Raw genomic sequence first — 25,320 nt, forward strand, 5'->3', positions numbered from 1 at the left:
CTATATATATATGCATATATATATGTATATATATATATATATTCCTATAGGGATTTAAGGAATTGTGAACAACTTAATGGTAGGAAATACCTTTTGCTTCTTTTTCTATTTCCAGTAATTAGGATTTAGGCACATAGTAGGCTTTAATAAAGGTTTATTGATTGATTGAAAGTCCCCCCCCCCGACATCTTATGATTTGGAAAGAGAGAGAATGTTGATGCCAAAACAGCATATGATATTGCTGCTTCTAATGTAATTAACCTCATATCAATCCATTAACATTATTCCCATGGGACATATTTCTCTCATTATTTCTATAGATAACATAAACTTTATTCTGACTTGCTTAATGAAGATGAGAATTACTTTGGTAATTATTTACATATTGGCTCCCCAACTGGAATGTATACTCCATGAGGGCAGGGAATTTTTTTACCCATCTTTGCATCCTCAGCACTTAGCATAGTGCCTGGAACATCGTTCACAATTAATAAATGTTTGTTGACTAACCGAAATCTCCCCATATTTCTCAGCTCTCTGATCCTAATTAAGAGGACCCTAGAATTAAACCTTTCAGCTATCTTATCCCATCCCAAATCTTCTTTCTGCTTCGCCCTTCGATGGTCCCAAGCCAGAATCTTGAAACACATGCACGTCTAGACCAATTGTTTCCATATTTAGTTAATGTTGATAATGAAACCTTGCAAAGGAGCAAGTTTCCGCCACTAGCTAATAACTTCCTTCCCAGAGCTAAATAAAGATTACCAGCCTGCATTTTGCATTGCCCATTTCTAAAATAAACAGAAGCACAAAAATTAGCTGGAATAATTGTGTAATTAAACAGCTGTATAATTGTTGCACCAAACTATGGCGGCTAAAGGGGAGGCAAAAACCCTTTTTCCTCTAATGCCGATTCATTTAAACATTTAACTAAACAGTCCAAATGTGTGAACGTGCCAGGTGCAGGCAGAGACCTCCTGGAGGTATTTTGGAACATGAGGCAAAGCATTCTTTCTGCAGCTCGAGACACCAGATTCTAACAGACTCATCAGCTCGAACAGGGAAGTCATGAGATAAAGCAAAAAACAAAACAAAACAAAAAAAAAAACATACGCCCATTATATAGATTAGGACTTAAAGGAAAGGAAAACCAATTTCTATTGGATATGAATCAGCTAGTGTGCTATGGAAGAACCAAACACTTCCTAACAAAGCTGCCAAACTCAATGATTTGAACTATTTTGGAGTTCCTAGGAACATAGATTTAAGGCTGGAAGGAAAGTTATTGTTGTTGTTGTTGGGTCATTTCAGTCCTATCCAACTCTTCATGGCCCTATTTGGGGTTTTCTTGGCAAAGACACTGGAGTTGTTTGCAATTTCCTTCTCCCGCTGATTTTACAAGTAGGTAAACTGAGGCAAACATGATTAAGTGACTTGCCTAGGGTCACACAGCTGGTAAGTGTCTGAAGTCAGATTTGAACCCAGGAAGATGAGTTTTTCTGACTCTCCAGTTCCAGTGATCTACCCATTATGTCACCTAGCTGCCCATGGAAGGAAACTTAGAAATGATCAAATTGAACCCCGTTATTTTGTAGGTGAGCAAGTCAATGCCCAGAGATGGGAACCGATTAACCCAATGACAGAGGTTGAAAGGAACAGACTTGGGACTTGAATCTGGGTCTTCTGGCTCCAAATTAGAACTCTTTCCTCTCAGACATAATATCTCTGCTATCATCTCTCTTCTGTCTATTGTGTCTTTCTCACCTCTTCAGAATAATTTAAGTTTTAGTAACTGAAACATTTCAGAAGAAAAATTTTGAGACCACATAAGCCTGATGAAATTCAGTGAGACACTAAGCTAAAGGTGATGCTGATCTTTGGTATTGTCCTTCTAAGCAATCAAGAAGGCATGTTTGAAGAACCAAGACCATTGGCCTCAGAAGTTCAACATCCTGTGGGATTCAGTAGAACTTTATTATTATTATTATTATTTTGCTTCTCTTGGTATCCCTAGCACTATCTAACCTGAGCACCATGGCTGGAACATAGTTAAATGCTTAATAAACACTCTTCCTTCTTCTACATTCTCCTTGGATTTCTCCTTGCCATCATATCTCCTCTACTTTACTCAAAACACTTGCTATCTCTCCTTTATGCATTATCTGCCTCCCTTAGATTGTAATCTCCTTGAGGACAGGGTCTATCTGGTATTTGTATCCCTGGCACTTAGAACAGTATTTAGTACATAGTGCTAATGTTCTCTCTATCGGCCTAGGAAACTACCTCTCCAAGGCATGATGAATTCATGTTGCCTGGAAACCAGGTAATCTGTTTCTTTAGCAAGAAAGACCTTCATAGGATTTAAGATGAATAGGGGTACACAGGTGGGGGAAAGTTAGGTGATTTAGTGGATCTAGAGCCAGGCTGGGAGATGGAAGGTCCTGTGTTCCAGTCTGGTCATAGATATTTTCTAGCTGTGTGACCCAAGGCAAGTCACTTAATGCCATTTACCTAGCTCTTATTGCTCTTCTGCCTTGGAATCAATATTTAGTATTAATTCTAAGGTGGAAGGTAAGGGTTAAAAAAAGACTGGATGGAGATAATTATTCTTTGAACTCTTGAGCTACACTCTTCTTTAATTATCAGGGGGCACCTACCATATGTCCTTACTCCAGCTGGACCACTTATACTGTCTGTGGAGACCTGCTTTGAAGACCTCTCTATCATAGATTTCTTTTCCTGTTATCACAAGTCCATGTGAGAATTCTCCTAGAATCAGGGAAACTACCACCTGCCTGCTGTTGAGTGTGGTGGTAATTACAGCTTCTGCTTTACAGCTTTGTGCTATCTATGTCTGCAGATGGTAAAGGGGGCCCAAAGGTTGTTGGGTTTAAAAAAGAAATTAAATGTGGGGAGTCACTGACACCAAGCATATGTAAGGTTTCCAAGCAGTGCGTTAAACTGTGTGGAGGACTTTATTTTTTAAAACAATCAGAAAAGGACCCATGGGGTTCAGCTGAGTGGCTCAGTGGATTGAAAGCCAGACCCAAAGATGGGAGGTCCTGGGTTCCAATCTGGCATCAGACACTTCCTAGCTGTGTGACCTTGGGCAAGTCACTTAACCCCCATTGCCTAGCCCTTACGGCTCTTCTGTCTTAGAATTGATCCTAACACAGAAATTATAGCTTAGAAATGAGTTGAGGTATATAGTATGTGAGCTGGGTCGTAAGCAAGTGGAAAGGATTGGACAGGGGGAGTCAAAGGAGGAAAGACAACAAGATACATAGGAAATCTTATTGAATTTGGAATCAGAAGTATCCAGACCTTGAAATCTAATTCCAATGCTTGTGCTACTTCAAACAAATCATTTAATTTCTCTGTTTCTCTCCTGTAAAATGAGAGAGTTAGATGATAAGATGTCAGAGATCCCTTCCAGGTCTAACTCCTACGTTCCTTTGACAGAATTATTGTCTATGTGGGGTTTAGGGAGAGATATGACCGAAGAGATAGTTTATGTAAATTATATCTTATTATATTATTATCTTATATATCATATGATATATTCTATTATGCATATTAAATGTGTAAATTAAATATTATATTAAATAATATATAGCAAATGAATATTAAATATATATTATATTAAATATTAGTAAATTGTGCCTGACCAGAGTGACAACCACAGAACTCAGTAGGAGAGAATCTCAACATTGAGTCCAACTTAGGACAAGGAAAAAGATCTGCTCAGCACAACTTACCCACTAGAGGAAGGGCTGTGCTAGACAAAGAATTCTGCCTTTTATTCTCAGAAGTTGAAGGGGAGACGCTGAAACTTTTGGAGTGGGAAGGTGACAAGATCAGAGCTGTAACCACCCAAACCTGAAATTAAAAGGCTTCTCTTATTCTTCATGTCAAAGAGGAAAAGTCTAAAGAAGGGGGGCAAAAAAGGATCATAGATTTAAAAGAAGAAAATGGAAAGGAAATTGAGGACAAGGTTTGTGACTTTTTTTGTGAGATTGTAGAGTCACGAGAAAACCCTTATTTGTTTGATTGTGGGGGAGGAATAACTAGAAAGCCTGACCTTTCCTTTAGTTTGGATTTTTTTTTTTTTAACTTCTACCTTCCATCTTAGAATCAATACTGTGTCTTGGTTCTAAGACAGAAGAGTGGTTAAGGGCTGAGCGATGGGGGTTAAGGGACTTGTCCAGGATCACACAGGTAGGAAGTGTCTGAAGTCGGATTTGAAGCCAGGATGGCTGGTCTCTCAATCCATAGAGCCACCCGGCTGCCCCCCACTCTCCGCAGAGGGCATGTTTTCCATGGGAGCTTCCCAGCCGGTCTCCCGTATTCTCCTCAGGAGATAAAGGCGTGGCAGATTTCCCACCACCACCACCACTACCACCCTCCCCCACATTGCTCCTCGCTCAGGAGGACAGCCTCGGTGGAAACACCCATCTGTTTTCACCGCCCCCAAAGCTAGACTGAGTGTTCCAGGTTGAGTCAGCCTCGGGGAGCTGACTCGTGCTCCACAGCATCTCTGCCGCCAACCGCGAGCCTCCTCGGGGATTCTAAACAATGTCCTCTCTCCTTCTTGTCCTGTCCCTTCCAATAGCATATGCGAGAGGCCGCAGAACGGCGGCAACAGTTGGAATTAGAGCATGAGCAAGCCCTGGCCGTTCTCAACGCGAAGCAGCGGGAAATTGAACTCCTGCAGAAGGTGAGCTGGCCAATTGGGGTCGGGGGTGGGAGACGAGGGGGAAAAGGGGAGGGAGGCAAGGGAAATTCTCTGGGGAAACGACCCCAGAGCTTGCAAGGGAGATGGGAAGCAGGTCCCAAGCTCGACCCCCTCTTGCCATTTTTTCCTCCCCAGTCATAAAGGACCCTCTGCCTGGGACAGAGAAGGTTCAGAGTGTATATCTATTTCCAAGGGTTAGAGAATGGTGGAAGAGATTGATAAAGTGGGAAACAGGGCGTAGTATTATGAAACCATAGCCTGAAAATGAGGGAGGACCTTAGAGATCATCCCGAGACAGCAGAGTCCAGAGGAAAGACCCCACCCCCACCCCACCCCACTCCGCCTTTGGAGGTGGAGGATCGGGGGTCTTCTTTGTCACTTGCCACCGAGCTGACCTTAGGCAAATTGCTTAACTTTCCTGGGTCTCAGTTTCCTGATCTGTAAAATGGGGGGGGGGTCAACTAGATGACCTCTGAGGTTCTTTCCACAGCCAGGTTCCTAAGTTGATCTTCTCTTTTTATAAAGGAAGAAACTGAGGTTTGGAGGAATCGAGGGAGTTAGCCAAGGTCACACAGTTATTCAGTGATAGAGCCGGGATTTTAAAAAGTTCTAGCATAAGAAGCAGCGAGGTGGCTCAGGAGATAGAGAGCCAGGCTGGGAGTTCAAATTTGACCTCAGACATTTCCTAGCTGTGTGACCCTGACCCTGTTTGCCTAGCCCTTACCTCTCTTCTCTTGCCTTGGAACCAACACAGCATCAATTCTAAGGCAGAAGATAAGGGTCTTTTTAAAAAAAATCCTTACCTTTTATCTTAAAATCAATATCCTATATTGCTTCCAAAGCAGAAGATTTGGAACTAACACTTAGTATCAATTCTAAGGTAGAAGATAAGGGTCTTTTTAAAAAAAATACTTACCTTCTATCTTAAAATCAATATCCTATATTGGTTCCAAAGCAGAAGAGTTGGAAACATCACTTAGTATCAATTTTTTTTTAACTCTTACCTTCTGTCTTGGAATAGGAACTGTGTATTGGTTCCACAGCAGAAGAGTGGTAAGGGTTAGGCAGTGGGGGTTAAGTGACTTGCCCAGGGTCACACAGCTAGGAAGTGTCTGAGGCCAGATTTGAACCTTAGTATCAATTCTAAGGCAGAAGATAAGGATTTTTTTTAATCCTTACCTTCTGTCTTAAAATCAATATCCTATATTGCTTCCAAAGCAGAAGAGTTGGAACCAACACTTAGTATCAATTCTAAGGCAGAAGATAAAGGTTTTTTTAAATCCTTACCTTCTATCTTAAAATCAATATTGTATATTGGTTCCAAAGCAGAAAAGCAGTAAGGAGACAATGGAAGTTAAGTGACTTGCCCAGGGTCACACAGCTAGGAAGTGTCTGAGGTCAGATTTGAACCCAAGACCTCCCGTCTCCAGGTCTGGCTCTCTATCCACTGAGCTACTTAGCTGCCCCCAGATAAGGGATATTTTTTAAAGTTCTATCATAAGCAAAATCCAAAGTTTTAGGATGGCGAGTGTATGGGTCATCTAGACCAACCCCCTCATCTTGTAGATGAACCTAATGTCCAGGGAGGCCAAGAGCTTTGACCAAGCCCCAGGGAGAAGGGGCTTACTTGTCCAAGGTACACAGAATCCAGATTCAGACTCATATCTTCTCACTCTCGGTTTAGAGAAATTGGCACTGGTTCACAGATTTGTGTTTGCTAAAAAATAAGCTCTGGTTATTGATCTTCTGAAATCAACATGGGGCTATGAAGCGTCAGTGCCCTGGACCAGGAATGGTGGCCCTGGTAAGTCCTGCAGATGGAAATATTACTTCCTTCAAGTCAAAAGCAAGTGTAACACCACACAGTGGAAAACACACTGGATCTGAGTTTCAGGACCTGGCTTTGACTTTTACTTCCTATGGCAAGTCACTGGTAAAGTGACTCTGGGGGCCTCAGTGTCTTCATCTGTAAAATGAAAGGGTTAGATTAGAATTCAGGTTCATCAGTCTCAAAAGGGAAAGGCTAGATATTGACTCAGAAAACCACAAATTCACATTTTCTGTGTTTTATTGTATTTCTATTTAGTTTCTTAAATATTTCTCAATAACATTTTAATTCTGTTTGGATCATCTGAGGAGTTTTGAAAGCCATGTGACCCTGAGTTTGACATATCTAGATTAGATAAATGCCAAGCTCCATTTCAGTTCTAAATTTATTTGTTTGTTATTAGATTCAGGGTAACAGAACTAGCTCTATTACTTACTCCCCATGTGACTTTAGGCAAGTAATTTCTCCTTCCTGAACCATAGTTTCTTCATGTCACATGTGAGGAAGACACCCCATTTCTTGCCTATTTTTTTCTAACTCTTCCCCATACCTAGAATGCTCTCCCTTCTAATCTTTTCCTCTTGACTTCCTTCAGATCTCAAATAAAATATCATTGTTTTTTTAAAAATAACTCTTATCTTATGTCTTACCATCGATACTATCAGTTCCAAGGCAAGAAGAGCTAGGCAAATGGGGTTAAGTGACTTACCCAGGATCACACAACTAGCTTTTTTTTTTTTCTTAAACTTTACCCTCTGTCTTAGAATCAATATCAAGTTACATGGCACAAAAGTGGTAATGGCTAGACAATCAGGATTAAGTGACTTACCCAGGATCACACAGCTAGCTTTTTAAAAAAATCCTTACTTTCTGTCTTAGAACCGATATTAAGTTCCATGGCAAAAGAGTGATAATGGCTAGGCAATCAGGGTTAAGTGACTTACTCAAGATCACACAGCCAGATTTGAACCCCAGTCCTACCATCTCCAGGACTATCTACTGAGCCACCTAGCTGCACTCTAAAACCTCATCTTCTATATGAAGCATTTTCCAATCCCTCTTAATCTTAGTTCTTTCCCTCAGTTAACTATCTCTTATTTATCCTGTAAATATTTGTTTACATTAGATTGTTAACCTCTTGTAAAAAGGGACTGTCTTTTGTCTCTTTTTGTAACCCCAATATTTAGTAAATATTGTAACCCCAAAATATGCCTGGTTTAAAGTAGGTGCTTAATAAATGCTAATGTACTGACTGAGAGGGCTAGATAAAATGCTCAGGACCAATGATGCCTCATGGAATGTCTGTCTTCAAGAATGAGAAGAATTACCCCAAGAAAGAAGGAGTAGGCATAAGATGATGAATGTCTAATTGGAAAGGGACCTGAGAAGCCATCTATTCCAAACCCCTCCTTTTATAGTTTGGGAAACTGAGGCCCAAGGAGTAGTAAGCGACATTGGAACTCAAGTCCTCTGACTTCTCTATTCTTCAGATAGAATTGCTATTGTTTGCACTGCATGCCTCTACCTCCCTGGTCCCAGAGAACAAACCAGGAACAATGGATGGAAACTGGAGACATGTAGGTAGATCTTAGCTTAATGTTTAGAAAGCTCCCATCCTCCTCAGAGCTGTCCAAAAGCCAAATGGACTGGCCAGAGTGGTAGAGAGTGTCCCTTGTCAGAGGCATTTAAGTAAAGACTGGATGACTGGTGGCCACAGATCTTGTAGAGGGAACTTCTACTATGGGTAAGTTGGCCAGGGTGGTTTCTGGGGTCCCTCACAGAAGCAGAACTAATTACAGTAGCCCCCCGATGTGTTTCTCTAACTCTAGTGATAAGATGGCACGTAATTGTTCTTCTTTATATAGAGCTGCCCCTGCAGAATACAATATGTTTATCCAGTTCTCTGATCACAAAATGAAGAAAGTCATATTGCTTGTGCGACCTCGCTGTTGATAGGAATCTGATGAAGTGATTTTTCTCCTCCCAAGTTTATTAGCAGCCCCCACTGGCTCGCCAAGCGATAACTCCGGAGCTGGTATTCTTAATCATTGATTAAAGATCTCATATTAAGGAGAGATTTTATTAAGCCAAAGGTGATGGGCAATATCATGGTTTCTATTACCTGTCATAATGGGTTTGCTGTCTCCCCAAGAAGCCGTATTTTAGCCAATGTTATCTGGTGGAGATATTACTTGGGGGGCCCCAGAAGAAACATGTGTCTGCTCATCATCTGGGGGGGGGGCAGAGGCTTTGTTATTGAGTTGGAGATGAATGAGGTTGCCTGACACCTGAATTCATTCTTCTTCCCATTCCCTGGACCCAATGTCCTGAGCCTGAGTCCAGCCCAAGAAGATAAGACATTAGAGAGAGAAATATGGTACCAAGTTCATATGGAATGATGGGAAGGGGTCCACAGGACCCGGGTTGAGATCTCTTGCCTTTGCTACTTCTCAGCTGGGTGATCCTAGGCAAGTTAAACTTAGCATCCCTGAGCCTCAGTTTCTGCATCCATAAAATGATGGATTAGGTCGACTCAAAGGTCTCTTCTATCTATAATAATAATGATAACGATAACAATAATAACTAATAATAGCAGGCATCTTGTATTTAAGGTGTATGAAACATTTTTAGAAATAATTTTACAAATAATATTATCTCATTTTAGCCCATAACAATTCAAGAGGTAGTTCTTGTTATTATCCTTTTTTTTTAATAGACAAGGAAACTGAGACTGATAGAGGTTGTGACTTACCCAGGGTCACACAGCTAGTAGTATTTTAGGTCAAATTTAAACTTGGGTTTTCCTGACTCCAGGTCTAGCATTCTCTCTACTATGCTCAGCAGTTAAGTTCAGGAGGAAGAAGGAGGAAGTAAAGAATTAACAGTGTATGGGGTTGAATGTGTAATATTCTGAACACAGACAGGCCCTGAATGTGGGACTCAAAAAGGAGGCACCATGATATTATGGATAGTTCATTGATAGCCTTTGGAATGGGATGACCCATGTTCAAATCCCAGCTTTGTGACTTACTATGTGACAGTGGGTAAGGCATAGTAGGATAGACAGATCTGGAAAGGAGTCCGACCCACTCATTTTACTGAGGAAGAATTGAAAGCTAAGAAGTTAAGTGGCTTTCCTAGGATCACAAGTCTGAGGCCGGATTTGAATTCAGATCTTCTCTGATTCCAAATCCATTGCTCTACCTTCTTTGCTCCCTCAGTCACTTTACCTTTTTTTTACCCTCATTGCCTACCTGTGTAAATTGAAGAAAATGGAATAATTGACCTTTGAAGACCCTTTGAGCTCTAAATCTATGATTCTGTGGCTCAAGACCTTGTATTCAAATCTACCAAACATTAAACTGTTCGAGCTTAGGCAAGTTACTTTCTATCTCTGTTCAGTCAGTCAGTCAAGGTTTATTAAGTAAATGCTATGTGCCAGGCTCTGTGCTAAGGAACGAAGATACATATAAAAGTGGGAAGCAGTTCCAGTGCTGAAGGAACTTAAAATCTAACAGGGAAGACAATATGCAAACAAATTCATAGCAAACTATATACAGGACAAATAGGAAATAATTAAGAGAGAATTAAGATTAAGAGGGATTGGGGAAAGGCTTCCTGGAGAAGGTGGGATCTTAGTTGGAACTTAGAGGAAACCATTAAGTGGAGATGAGAAGAGAGAGCATTCCAGGTATGAAGATAGCCAGAGAAAATACTCGGAACCAAGAGAGGGAAAGTCTGGTTTCTGGACCATCTAGGAAGCCAATGTCACTGAATTAAATAGAATGTGTTAGGGAGGAAGGTATAAGAGGATGAGAAAATTAAGAGAGGGCTAAGTTTTGAAGGGCTTTGAATGCCAGGCAGAAGATTTTGTATTTGAACCTGGGGGCAATAGGGAGCCATGGCAGTTTATTGGGGTGGGGAAGATATTATTGGATCTACACCTTAGGAAAATCACTTTACTGGCTGGATAGAGGATGGATTGGAGTAGGGAAAGACTTGAGGCAGGCAGACTGGGCCATAGGCAGTGCAATAATCAAGGTGCGAGGTGATGAGGGTCTGCACTAGAGGGGCACCAGTGTCAGAGGAGAGAAGGGGACAGGGATATTGGATACAGGGCATAGGAGATAGTGAGGTAATCCAGGATGATTCTTAGGCTGCAAGCCTAAGGGAAGATAGTGTTGCTCTCTACAGTAAGAGAGAAGGTAAGAGAGGAAAGAGTTTAGGGAGAAAGTTAATGAGTTGCATTTTTTAATATATCAACCTAATCTTTATATCTCACTTTAAGGATTAAAAAGCATTTACAAGTTACCTCATTCGATCTTAAACAGCACTGTGGTAAAGCTATTTTTATTATTTCCATTTTATAGATGAGAAAACTGAGGCTAAACAGATAAAGTAACTTACCAGGCACAGCTGTTTTCTAAAGAAGTATTTTAACTTGGGTCTTCCCAATTCCACATCCAACATTCTATGTACCAGGGCATTCTAGCCCTCCTGGCATGCTCATTTACATGACCAATGAATGGAGACGTCTACAAGAAAGATTTCCGTTTGACTAAGAGTTTATTCAGAAAGTTACAAAATGTGAAGACAGAAACATTCTCCAGGAAAAGGCTGATAGCTATCAGTGGGCTGTGTGAGCTTCATCTTCCTGACAGCAGAATCCTAGCTCCTCCACGCCTAGTATCCCCCACTTTTTTTTCCATCACAAACGACAGCTGCAATGATCGAGCTTTTACCATAAAATGACTTTTTGTGCATTTCCAATTCATTAGAGGACCAGATTGATCTGGCCATTATTTCTAATCTCTCACACTTGTAAAATGATTTCCCTCATTTAAAAAAAAAATGCTCCTACTGAATTATAGAAAACCCAACTTAAAGATCTATAATGACTGTTTTTGGGTGATTTCAAGCTCCTCCCGTTGGTCCCCTGATTTTAATTACTTTCTGTGCCTTTGGGAAACATGGAGGACCCACTGGTAAGGCAAGATCTGCCCAGAAAAAGTCTTTTCTCCAAGACATGCTGCAAACACAAAAGGATCAAAGGGTTTCTACTGACCTTCCTGGCTCTCCTGGATATCAATTCCAAGAACCTAATGCACATTTATTTGTGGTTAATATGATGGTTAATATGATGGTCCCTGGTCAGATTTTCTTTTCTGTCATGACAGGACTAGGCTTACTTGAGTGAGATGTGTTCCTCTACGAGCCATTTAGGAAGGCTATGTGGCATGATGACAGAATTTAAGCTCTTTGAGGAGAGGAACAATTTCATCTTTGGTTTTGTCTTCAGAGGGCTCAATATATAATAGTAAATGCTTATTCATTCTTTGTTATGAAGCCCACTGGATCTGGAGTCTGAAAACATTTCATATGGTGGAATGTTGTTTAGAACCTCTGTAACCCAGAGCAAGTCTCTTTACCTAAGTCTCAGTTTTTCCCATCTGTAAAATGGGGTTATGATCAAATGATATTTTTTTAAAAAATGTATCTTAAAGTTTTTTCCATGGTTCCATGATTCATGTTTTTTCCCTCCTCTTCTCCCTCCTCACTCCTGGAGCCAACAGGCAATTCCACTGGGTTACCTGTTTCCATATTATTCATTTTTGTAATAGAGTCATCTTTTAAAAACCAAAACCCCAAATCTTACACTAATATAAACAAGTGATAAATCATCTGTTTTCCTTCTGCATCCATATGATTTCTAAGAGATGTCAGGATGCTGAAGAACAACTGAGGCTTTGGGAATGGATTAGGACTATCCAGACCAGGCAGAAGTAGGCATACCACTATGTTCTTTTCAGTAGTAGAATTAATAACATCTGCCAAAATCTCCGTACTTGAAGTAGGGCACTTGGACCTCTCAAGGAGCGATTCCTTTTCTATGTTAAAGAAATCATACTACAATGGAAAAAATAACGATAGCTAACATTTATAAATTGCTGCTATGTGCCAGGCACTGTGCTAAGTACTTATTACAAATATTGTCTTATCTGATCCTCACAACAGTCCTGCAAGGCAGAATAAAAATTCCCATTTTATAGATGAAAAAGCTGAGGAAAACAGAAGTTAAGTGGCTTGTCCAGGATGACACAGCCAGTAAGTGTCTGAAGTAAAGTCTTCCTAGAACCTCCATTTTAAGGAGGACACCTAAGGGAGTTATGTCTTCATTCCTCTCCAGGCTTTCCTGACTTGCCACACTTTCCTTAGCCTGAGTGAGGATCTCCACCCTCTTTTCCACTTTCTTGTGTAATATTACTCTATTAGAATATAACCTCCCCAAAAGCAGGTACTATCTTTCTTTCTGATCCTATTTATTTTACCATTTCTTAACAACACGCCTTGGAATATGGTGGATGCTTAATAAATGCTTATTGACTTGACTTCCCCCATATGGGCCTCAGTTTATTCCTCTATAAAATGAACTGCTTCATCTAGATAATCTCTAAGGTCTCTTCTAGCGCTAGGTCTATGAGTCAACAAAAAAGGACAGTAGGTTTTCTCTTGGTTTATCACCACCTCCAGGAAATCAGTTTGCCTGATATCTTGCTACATGCTTCCATTTTTGTTCAGTTTTTCCAGGCTTTCCATGACCCATCTAGGGTTTTTTTGACAAAGATAGTGGAGCAGTTTGCCATTTCCTTCTCCGTCTCATTTGGCAGATAAGTAAACTGAGGCAGCAGGGTGACGCATCAGCCAGGGTCATCCAGAAAGTAAGTGTCTGAAGCCAGAGTTCATTTCAGAGTCTTGTCAAGGAGCACAGGACTGGTGCACCATCCACTGTGCCACTTAGATGCTCATATGCTTCAGTACCCAGAACCTTTTTAGAGTCTGATATTACCCCTGCAAATACGTTTTAGCAGAGATGTTTAGAACCTTTAACCTGCCCCAAAACACCCAAGAGACAGATAAGAGACAGATACAAACCTAGATCTTTTGATTTCAAAGCCAGCATTCTTTTCACTGTGCCACAGAATCCAATCCCCTCATTTTACATATGGGGAAACTGAGATACAGAGAAAGGTCTCACCTAATGATACAGGCTCATAACACCATGGAGTTAAAGCTCCATTGGACCTCAGAGATCGTCTGGTCCAACATTCTCATTTTATAGATGAGTAAACCAAGACCCTGAGAATTTAAGGGATTTGCTCAAAATTACATGAGAGAGGGGACAGTTGGGTGTCTCAGTGGATTGAGAACCAGATCTAGAGACAGGAAGTCCTAGGTTCAAATATGGCCTCAGACACTTCCTAGCTGTGTGACCCTGGGCAAGTCACTTGACCCCCATTGCCTAACCCTTCCCATTCTTCTGCCTTAGAACCAATAAACAGTATTGATTCTAAAATGGAAGGTAAGGGTTTTTAAAAAAATACTTTTAAAAAAAAGTAAGTGGCAAAGCTGAGATTCAAAACCAGGTCTTCTGATTGTATCCAAAATAGCCACCCTGGCACCATAAAGTTTCCTTTTCAGGCTTTTGCTTCCATTATAGCTTTTAGTTTTAACTTTTCATTCTAATAATCTCCTTTGAGCCCCTCTCCCTCCCCTGCCCCCAAAATGTCCCTGTTGGGAAGTAGCTGCTAAAATGAGTTCCCAATTTTCAGCTCAACTTAGAAACAGTGTTGTTATTGCCAACTTGGCTGAGTTTTAACTGCCTGTTACTGTTGTGGAGTTGTTGTTGCTTTTTAAAAAAATTCCTTAAATGTTGCCAGTTGACAATTATCTTTGACTCTACTGAATCATTGGAGCTGTTATTTATATCCTCTCTATATGTTCTCCAATTTTTTTCCGTCTGCCATTTTGAGAAATTGACATCTTTGGGAACAACTATTAAGTTGATTTAAAGAGAGAAGTAATTAATTCCCTCTGTTCTCTTAGGAGCCCTAGCTGCCAATAGCCTCACTGCAAATAGGCATGGAATAAAGTAAGTGAGAACAACAACTGGTGGGACCTTTGTGTTCCTCAACTACCCAGTGTAATAAGCCAGAAAGAGGATTTTTTTACTTTATGGGGAGAATCATCAAATCCAAGCCTCAGAAGCTGTCCTCTGTACTGATGATCACTTCTGGATCATTGCGTAGTTTGGAAGAGACCTATTTTAGTAAGAAGGACACTGAGAACTTGGAGGGTAAAAGCTGGCTGAAAAAGATTCCCCTTATAGTGAAATCAGTACTGGATTTGAAGTTAAAGGAGCTGAGTTTGAGTCCTCACTCTGTTTCTAGCCAAGTGACTTTGAACAAATAACTTCTCTTTGGATTTCATTTTTCTCAACTGTCAAATCTGACAGATTTGATAAATTTGGCAAATCCTTTCAATTCTAGGTTTTTGATCCTATAATAAGTCATTTGACTTCCCTGGATTTCTCCATCTCTAAAATGAGGGTGATAGGACTAATCAGCTTCTGACATCCCTCCTGGCTCCAAATCTATGATTCTATTAATCATTTAATTTTATCGTGCCTCAGCTTCTCCATCTATAAAAAATAGGATTTCGACTAGCTTCAAAGGTCCCTTCTAGCTCTGTATCCCATGATCCTTAGGGCTTTCCTTGGGGTGGAGGTAAAGAGATAAAGGAGGAAATTAGTGGGAAAGTCATTAATACTATGACTATAAATAGTGAATTAGAATACCCATTCTTACCCAATTTGGACAGCCCTAACCCCTTTCAGTCAATAAATAAACATTTGTAATAATGAATAATATTATATTTCTAATTAATAATTACAGCCAGTAAATATTAATTTATTATTAGCTAATTATAGTGGGCAACTAGAGTGCTGCACCTAAAGTCAGGAAGATTCATCTTCATTTATTCAAATCCAACCTCAGGTATTTATTAGCTGTGTGATTCTGGGCAAGTCACTTAACCCTGATTGCCTCAATTTTCTCATCTGTCAAATGAGCTAGAGAAAGAAATGGCAAACCACCCCAGAATTTTTGCCAAGAAAACCCCTAATGGAGTCAAAGAGTTGAATACAAATGAAATGATTGAATAACAAATAAAAATAATCATAATAATAGTGCTCAATTAAGGACTGACACTGCACCAAGAACTCTAAAGTACTGTAGATATATTAGAAAGTAAAAAAATAAAATCTCGCCCCTCAATGAACTCACCCTCTAAATTGGGAAGCAATTGGCAAAAAAGAAAAAAGATACCTATTCAGGATATAGAAAACATGGGTGGAAGATAATCTCAGAGAGAAGGGGCAAAAAGCAGTACCAGAGCATAAAATCCTGGACCTGAAGCCAGGAAGACCATTTTCCTGAGTTCAAATCTGATTGCAGTCATTTTGCTGTATGAACTTAGGAAATCACTTAACTCTGTTGGCCTCAGTTTCCTCATCTGTAAAATATAAAATGGGGGCAGCTGGGTAGCTCAGTGGATTGAGAGTCAGGCCTAGAGATGGGAGGTCCTAGGTTCAAATCCGGCCTCAGACACTTCCAGCTGTGTGACCTGGGCAAGTCACTTAACCCCCATTGCCCACCCTTACCACTCTTCCACCTAGGAGCCAATACACAGAAGTTAAGGGTTAAATATATATATAATGGCAACTACCTCTAAGATTAGAATCAATGAAGTAAATCATTTCAAAATGCTTAGCACACTGTATAATAAGCATTATATAAATGTTAACACATTATTATTATTATTATTGTTATTGTTATTATTAAATGCACTAATGAGAATGGGGGTGATTTCCAAAGTCTTGAGATCTCTTAAAATTCTTACATCTCTTAGAGATAATCTGATCCATCTTCTTAATTAACAGATGGATAAACTGAGGCTTTATGAGATGAACTGATGCCTTTGGGCACCAATATTTTAAGCAGCACAACTGAGATGAGACTTCTATTCCTCTGTCTCCAGAGCCAGGGATCTTGGAAATAGTAGCTGAAATGAGTTCCTGATTTTAGGTCCTCCATTCCATGCTCTAAGAGAATCTGTTAAAATAGGGATGGGAAGAAAAGTCTCCTGGTCTTCTTGGATCATTGACGACCTCTATCAAGTATTTGTGGAATAAGAATGTCTAAAAAAGGATGAAACATGTTCAGTTTGGTCCTATTTGCTCCAGGAGTAATTGTAAAAGATGTTAAGAAGAGAACTTGGGTCTAATGTCAGGAAAAAACTTCCTAGAAATAGGAAAAGTCCAAAAGGGAATAGGCTGGCTTGGGATAAAGTCTTCCTCACATCTTCTCCATCTGAAGACCTCTGAGCAGAAGCTGAGTGACCAGCTTTGTTGGTTTTCCTTTCAGATACAGCTATTGAATTCTTCTGTTACGGTGGTGTAATTTCAGACATGTCTGATTCTTTATGACCCCATTTGAGGTTTTCTTGGCAGAGATACTAGTGTGGTTTGCCATTTCCTCCTCCAGCTCATTTTACAGAAGAGGAAACTGTGGCAAACAAGGTTAAGTGACTTGCCCAGGGTCATACAGCTAGTAAGTTTCTGAGCAGAAATTCCTAAAAGAAAGATTGAGACTCGATGTTCAGCAGCACATCTTAATAAGAACCATCCACAATGGGACAATGGTGGACTCCCCCTTATTGGAGGTTTTTGAACCAAGGCTTGATGACTATCTGTTGAGGATACTATAAAAAGGATTCTTGTTCGGGTATGAGTTAGTTTCTGTGGTCTTTGAGGACTCTTCCAGCTCTCAGATCCTGGGATTCTCTTCACGCTTCTCTTTTCCTTTGTTAAGTTTCTTGGCTATATCCATCGCTAATTATCCCCCAGTCACATGAAGAGAAATATTCAGCCAAAAACTCAGCATCCTCTATGAAAAAATCCATCTTGCTCATGAATTCTTTCTAAACACTGATGACTTCCAGAGGGCAGAGAGGCTCAGGATAATCCTTTCCAAGCAGGGAAGTCTCACTTCTTCTTTGGAAGTGGTCACAAGGCTTCCTGTAAAGGTACTCGAAGGCCAAATAGATAGAATCAAAGGAAGGGGCACGGATAAACCCAAGAAGAGGACAAGGCTTTTCAGTTTTTCAATCTACAAAACAGGCATAATGCTACTCTTTACCTGCCCAAAATGTTGAATGGATCTGATCACATAAAAACCAATTAAACTAGAAAGATCATAGGATCAAGAAAGATCATAGATCAAGAGGTGGAAGACGTCATCTACTCTGACCTTTTTCATTTTACAGACAAAGAAACTGAGGTCTAGGAAAGTGAAGGGACTTAGCTAGTAAAATCATACAGATAGAAAGTATTGATTTGGAGCGAGTAGCTAAGTGGCTCAGTAAATCAAGAGCCAGTCCCAGAGACCAGAGGTCCTGGGTTCAAATCTGGGCACAGACACTTCCTAGCTGTGTGACCCTGGGCAAGTCACTTAACCACCATTGCCTAGCCCTTACAGCTCTTCTGTCTTGGAACCAAAACACAGAATTGATTCCAAGATAGAAGATAAGGGTTTTTTTAAAGAAAGAATTGATCAATCAATAAACATTTATTAAGCACCTAGTAGGGCACCTACTTAGGTCCATTAGAAATAAGGTGAAGAATTTCATCAAAGAAATGGTGATTTAGAGGAAACCAGCTGGGCTAGTTGACCCAGCCATCCTTTACAGTGAGATGATCTGTGACAGATCATTAGTTTCTGCCATTTATGTTTGGTTCCCCCAGTGGGGAGCTAATGAGCTCTTAGTTGCATGGTCCCAAAACCAATGCACAGTTGTCTACCTCAGAACTCTGGGATGGGCCTTTGCATCCTTGCAGAGATCTAAAAGGATTGTCAGTTGTTGGGGAGCAGAGTCGATCTGTGGTTTTTCTAAAAAGTCACTAAGGATTTAGGAGCTTTGTAATACAGTAGAAAGAATGATGTTCCTTTGGGTCATAGGACTGGATTTAAAATCTCAAATTTGCCATTTGCTTCCATGGGCGTGGATTTTTGGCAGTCTGGTGAAAAAGATAGACCTCTTCTCAGAATATACATGAAATACAACACAATAAAATACAAAAATTCAAAGGAAAACAATTATATTGAAATAATCATCAGGATATTTTTAAGGAGTAGCTAGGATTGAGAGCCAAGCCCAGAGATGAGAGGTCCTGGGTTCAAATCTGGTCTCAGACATTTCCTAGCTGTGTGATCCTGGGCAAGTCACTTAACCCCCATTGCCTAGCCCTTACTGTTCTTCTGCCTTAGAACTAATACACATTATTGATTCTAAGAGAGAAGGTAAGGGTATTAAAATATTATATAGACATATAGATATTTTTAAACCAAGTTAGTTGGTTCCAGGTTCAATGAATTCAATAAACCTTTTTTTTAAGTACTTACTAAGTACCAGGTACTAGAGATACAAATAAGAAAAAGAAAACCCCAGCCCTCAAGGAATTTGCAATCTAATGAATGAAGACAACATACAAAAGGAAGGTGGAAAACATGTTGGGAAGTCAAGAAATAGGGAGTACTGAGTGTGGGAATATCTTGTTCCATGTATTTGAAACCAACCAAAAGCTACAGATGGAAAATGGAGTGAGCTGAAGTCTAGGTTCTGCTCTCCCTAAAGGAAGGTTTTGGGAGGAGTTTTTCACTCTGCCCTCTGACCCATCAATTAAAGGGAAGAGAAGGCTGAGGAAGGTCTTGTGAAAGGCTTGAGAAAGCAGCATGATGATAAGATTAGAAGTGATCAGTCTTCCTGGTAAATGCAGAGCTACAGATGGAGAATGGAAGTTAAGAATCTCTAATGTAAAGGATTATCCTTTAAATTGAAGTAGATGGCCTCCAAGGTCTCTTCCAGCTCTTGATCTTGAATCTCAAGATATTGGATAATTAACTTGGTTTTCTTCTTTCTTCTTCTTCCCTTGACAAAAAGGCTCAGGTTGAAGCTAAGAAAGAGCATGAAGGAGCAGTCCAGCTGCTAGAGGTGAGTACCTGTGACCCCCGCTTCTCTCCTTTAGAGTCATTCAGTGGCACATAGATGGGGCTCTTCCAAGGTCTTTATTTCCAATACCATATAAACCATATAACCCCTTTCCCACTGCTAGGAGTAGGGGAACAAGTAAGACATTCACAGATGGCTTTTGATTTCATCTAGGGAAAGAGGGTAAAAATTTATTGCCTCTAGTTGACTCTGGAGATGTCCTCGATGGAGGGATCATTTTTTAAATACCACCAAAATTCTGAGCAGAAATATATTGGTCCTTTCTTGACAAGACCATCACAAAATTGAAACAAGAGAACAGCCATGAATTAAACCAGCTAGAATCCACCATGTTTTCATGTTATTAAGTAGCAGCACCCATTCTAACTTACCATAATTACATTATTTGGGAATGGGGTGCCATTAGTGTTCAATGTAGAGTAGAAGACCAACTAAGAGATTCTAGGAGATCATTTCTAAGTTCTTTTCCCATATAAAGGCTGCATAGCATATAGTTAGTGGGAAAAAAACCAATCTTTTCTTACCCATTAATATATATCATTTTGCATAGACTGGTGATTTTGTTGGTGGAGAGTACTCCCAGGTGAGGAAAGCCCCTCTCTCAGGGCAGAGTGACACTTGCTCTATCTAAAACTTATAGATGTGGTCCTAAGTTCAAATTTGACCTCAAATACTTCCTAGCTGTGTAATCATGGGCAAGTCATTTAACCCCCATTACCTACCCTTTACCATAGTTCTGCCTTGAAACCAGTGCAAGTAGTGATTATAAGATGGAAGGTAAGGGTTAAAAATAACTTATAATTTTGGAAAGTTATCTGAAGAAATTGAGAGTCTACATGACTTGCCCAGGGTCACATTCAGCATGTGTGAGAGGCAAGATTTGAACAGTGGACTTCCTGAGTCCAAGAATGGTTTTCTAGCCATTATTCTCCACCTACAAAATAAGATTGTCAAAAAGGACCCAGGATGGGAAAGAGGGGCATGTCTTGAGAATCAATCATTCGTTCTCAGTCACTTGTGGGTATGCTGTCCTTGGAATTTGTAAAGATGAAAATTAATATTCAATAACTAAGTATTATATTTTAAAAAGTTTTATTAATAATAAACTAACAGAAAAAACTAGAGTGAAAAGGTGCTCAACTAACTTCAGCCACACTCATGAAGAGGAGAGAGGAAGAGGGAAGAATAAAAAAATAACATAAATCATAAAACAATAACATGGCCACACAAATGTGGAGGCACAGGAGAGATTAGAGGGAATTTGGGGAAATACTAAGGGACTTCTGGGGGAATTAAGTCCAAGGGTTCAAAAATCTCCATTTATATAGATTCTTTGGAAGATGTGGGCTAAACTAGATGGTCACTTAAATCCTTGTCAATTCTGAAATTCTGCGATTCTGTATTTATTAAGCACTCACCCATGGCTCCACCCAAAGTCAACTAAATTGACCTGATCCCTGCTCTTTGGGTACTTCTTCAACACAGATCCACGGATGTTATTAGGCCCACCATTTGGAGACCATGTTAGTGAATTTTCTCTCAAAATGCTCGTCTTTCTTTGGGTTACATTCTCTCCTTTGAAGACATATTGGTTTCCAAGGGCCAAGATGGAGCGAGGCAGAACACCTTACAGCATCCATCCCCATCCCCGCTACTCCTTTATCCATAATGGATGAGCCATAATGAGCACCGGGGCTGCCTACCTGCTTAAGACAAAGGTCATACCCTTAATGGTCTGCCATCATACATAAATTCATCAAAGGTCTGGACCCCAGAAGACAGCGATCTTCGCCATAAGCCCACATTCCCCTGTGGACTTATTCCATTAAGAAAGGCCAAGGGGTACCTGTCCTCCCTATCTCCCATCTCCAGGCCCTTTGTGCAGCTGCTGCTTCCCAGAGGGGCCCTTGCCTTCAGCCCCAGGGAACACTGAAGCCATTAATGAAAACGTATCTCTTAGGTTGCCTTTCCAAGTCTTCCCCCAGGAGCAGATTTCATCATTCCTCTCCTACATATTAAAATTGATTTTTAAGCACTTATTAGATAATGAATCCCTAGTAGGAAGCCCATGATGAATTACAAGGGGGATTAGGGGCGGGAGTAACACCTGGGGAAATAAAGAACTGCTCCAAATGGCCATTTATCTCCCTGAAAAATCACTTGGGCTCCTCTTGCCCGAATGCTGCTCCCACCTCCACACACCCCTTCCTTGTGTCAGGCAGCCTCCATCTGCAATAGGCTTGGAGATGGAAAATTCACTGTTGCTTTTCCCAGCTGTGCTGAGGTCTGTCTGATATTTCGTATGACTTTAAATCGGCTTGCTGAGATGGAAGCACAATGCCAGGCTTGATTTTCCATTTGTGTTGTCCAGTGTTGTTGGCCTGGCGCATGCTTTTATATGTGAATGCTGTCTTTATTTTGTTTTTAAGAATTGGGAGAGAGAAGAGGTGGGGGAGAAGGATCCAGATGTGTTGAAAAAAATTTTTTTCCTTTCCTTATTTCATCTCTCTGTTATTGTGTCTCGTTGGAATTTTGCTTTTTGCTCCAGACCACCTTGGACAGCATGCAGGTACTTTGGAGCATCATTTGTCCTCATGCCTTGGTGTGTGCTTGCCCTGAGTGCCTCCCCTTGCATGGAAGCCACCGTAGATCCATTATGCACTGGGTCTGCTCAGAAGACCTTTCTGCACAGGTCAATGTGCATACCCAAATAGCGGGTTGCTAGGGTTCTATACAGGGCTGTCATTCTGCCTGGTTCCCAATGGGAATGGGGTCCTAACTCTGCACGAATATAGGAGGCAGCCACGGGAGAGAGGAAATGATTACTTTTCATTTCAAAAGAGAAGATTTGGCTTTTGCCAAATCTTTGCTCTGCTAAGGACTATGACCTGGGGCAAATTACTTCTGGCCTCAGTTTCCTCATCTGTAAAATATATTAAACTACTATGCTTCTGGAAATAATAAGTCCTGGATGACCAAATATCATCAGCATTACTCCCTGAGCAGACCCAGTGAACATAGTTTGACTTTGGTGTCTAGGTTGTAACTTTCAGGTTCTAGAAATGTCCTGTCAATTCAAATGTCCGGCAAAGAGAGAAGTTGGGTACCGTCTCACTGCCCCAGAGCTAGAAGGGGTTCTTTACATCCTCAGTAAGATTCTTTATGTAATTCAACTGCAAAGTGGGTCAAAGGAAGGGCTCTGACAACTGGATCTGACATCCATCTGTATTCATACCCTTTTTTTTGTCTCTGTTGCCTCTTTAGCCCCTTTCAGTTAGGTGAGCCTTCCAGACAATCTTATTTTTATAAGCATCTGCCTATCTCTTTGAACCACAGGGCACTCACCCCAGTTACAATATGTTCAGCACATTAAGGGCTGAAATTTCCATCTTCAAGAGGATTCCAACTTTGCCAACCACCTAGCATGGCCCATTACTTCTCTCTTCCTAAGTGGGATACTGGAGTTTCCAAAAGTCTGACAATTAATAACTAGGGCAAGTTTTAAAATGGGAGAGAGCTCCTTAGAAAGTCTCTCTGTTATCTGGAATTCTGTTATCTAGAACTACTTAGGAACTCCCACTTCTGCCCATTTCTAATCCCACAAAGATTGTTCTCTGTGTAGAATGGTGACTCAAAGTCAGTGAAGGATGTGGGGGCAGCAAAGAATTAGGTCATGTTCATTAGTGTTTGGGGTGAAAAATAATTAGGGTTCCAGTCTGGTGATCTGTGTAGGCATATAAGTCTTGATCATCCCTTGATAGGCAATCCTTCTTGATTCTATGTGTCACCTGGGGATAAAACAAAAGATACTTAAAACTGTTAGATTCAACAAATATTTATTAAATGTCTCTGTGCAGAGAGACAGCGTGGTATAGTAGACAGAGAAATAGCCTTGGAGTCTGGAAGATCTGGGTTCAAATCTCATCTGGAAAAATATAAAATTAACTAATATTTGCAAAGCACTTTGTAAACCTTAAAGTAGTATAAAAATGCTAGTGATTAGTAGTAGCAATAGTAGTAATAGTGATGGTTTTGGTGGTAGTACTAATAATGGTAATGGTGGTGGTAGTAGTAGGAGTGGTGGTGGTAGTATTAGTACTAAGAGTGGTGGTATTGGTGGTGATGGTGGTAGTAGTAGTAGTAGTAGTAGTAGTAGTAGTAGTAGTAGTAGTAGTAGTAGTAGTAGTAGTAGCAGCAGCAGCAGCAGCAGCAGCAGCAGCAGTAGTGGTGGTAGTAGTAATACTAGTAGTGGTGGTGGTGGTGGTGATGGTGGTGATGGTGGTGATAGTAGTGTATTGGCTCTCTGACCTTTGGCAATTCACTTAACTTGTCAGAGCTAAGACTGTACATTGCAGAGAAGATTCAGTAGATAGAATTTCCTCACCAGGATAGGTCCAATTTCAAACCTATCCTTCCATGTGCCAAGTCCTGGGTATACAAAAACAAATTTTAAAAATTCCTTGATGGAACTCCTGGGGCTTGGCGCAGAGTGGTAGGGTGGTAGAAGGAAGGGTGGAGTGAAGATACATGTACACAAATAAATATATGCCAAATAATTTTAAAGAGAGAGCACTAAGAGCTGAAGGAATCAAGAGAGGAGGAGATGGCAGCTAAGCTGTGTTTTGAAGGGAACTAGAGATTCTACAATGTGGAGGCAGGAAGGGACAGCATTCTAGGTATAAGGCACAGCCTATGCAAAGACACTGGAGGTAGGAGATGAGATAGTATACATGGCCTGAGAATAGCCAGGAGATGAACATGACTGGAAAATAGAGTGTTTCACATGAAGTCATATGAATCAAGATTGGACAGCAAGCAATTGAAAATACAAGACTAGAACTTGTGGGAGAGAACTAGTGAAACAGGATTTGGAGTTGGCCATGGAAAGAAGAATTTGTTGAAACAATGGGATTGATTATTTCTGAGGTAGTAAATTCAAGCAAGTGTTCTTAACCTGGGACCTCTAGATCCTCAAAAGATTTGAAGATAGATTTCAGGAGATTCATAAACATGGATGGGGAAACTGCCAGCCTTGTTTTCACTTACCTCTAACTGAAATTTAGCATTTCCTCCAATTTAGAATGTAGACAACAAACATGATGCATTGGCATCCCCAGACTGCCAGGGTCCATGACCCAAAGAAAATGTTAAGAAGTCCTAGTTTACATCAATAAAACAGGGCTCAGAAATGCAGCCTTGGGCTGATTTATGATTTATGTTTAAAATTAAAAATGAAACTGGAAAAGTAGATGGGAACCCAACTGCAGATGTTTTCATGTGACAGGCTAAAGGTTATATTCATTTCTTGAGAGGTTTTTTCCATATGGGAGTAATATAGTTAGATCTATGCTTTCAGAATAATCCCCCGTAGCTGTGTATCGGATATGTTGGACAAGGGAAAGATTAGAACCAGGGAGACCAATTAATAGTTAATTTCAGTAATCCCAAGTGGCAAGGATCTGAACTAAGATTGGTGAGAGGAAAGAAGGGGCTGGTTGTGAAGAGATTGTGGAGGCAGAATTTAAAACATTTGGCAACTGATTGGATATGGAGGATGAGGGAGAGGGAAAATCTTAGGATCCATAAGTCAATTAATAACCATCAATTAAACACCTCCTATGTGCCAAAGCTAGGAATACAAAGGCAATAAATGAAGCAGTCAGGATCCCAAACATAATCTCTTGTTGCAGGAATAAAAGGTAAAAAAACAAACCTATCCTTAAGGAGTTTACATTTATCACTTGATTTTTCAATCAACAAGCATTCAATAAATATCTCCTATATTTCAAGAAGTGTGCATAGTGCTAGAGATAGTAAAGAAGGAAGGAAAGAAGGAAGAAAGGAAGGAAGA

The 25,320-nt window shown here is 40.4% G+C and overlaps 1 protein-coding gene across 1 annotated transcript in view; it reads left to right on the forward strand.

The window, feature by feature from the left end:
- Positions 1–4,615: 4,615 nt before the first annotated feature.
- The window catches only part of RIMBP2 (RIMS binding protein 2), a 137,021-nt gene continuing 116,316 nt past the window's right edge, over positions 4,616–25,320 (forward strand). The window contains exons 1-3 of the mRNA XM_044685395.1: positions 4,616–4,717; positions 19,401–19,451; positions 21,300–21,418. Coding sequence (XP_044541330.1) covers positions 4,616–4,717; positions 19,401–19,451; positions 21,300–21,418 — 272 coding nt within the window. The remainder of the gene's footprint in view (positions 4,718–19,400; positions 19,452–21,299; positions 21,419–25,320) is intronic.

Source organism: Gracilinanus agilis, chromosome 1 (assembly GCF_016433145.1).
Source record: "Gracilinanus agilis isolate LMUSP501 chromosome 1, AgileGrace, whole genome shotgun sequence".
Taxonomy (NCBI): Eukaryota; Metazoa; Chordata; class Mammalia; order Didelphimorphia; family Didelphidae; genus Gracilinanus; species Gracilinanus agilis.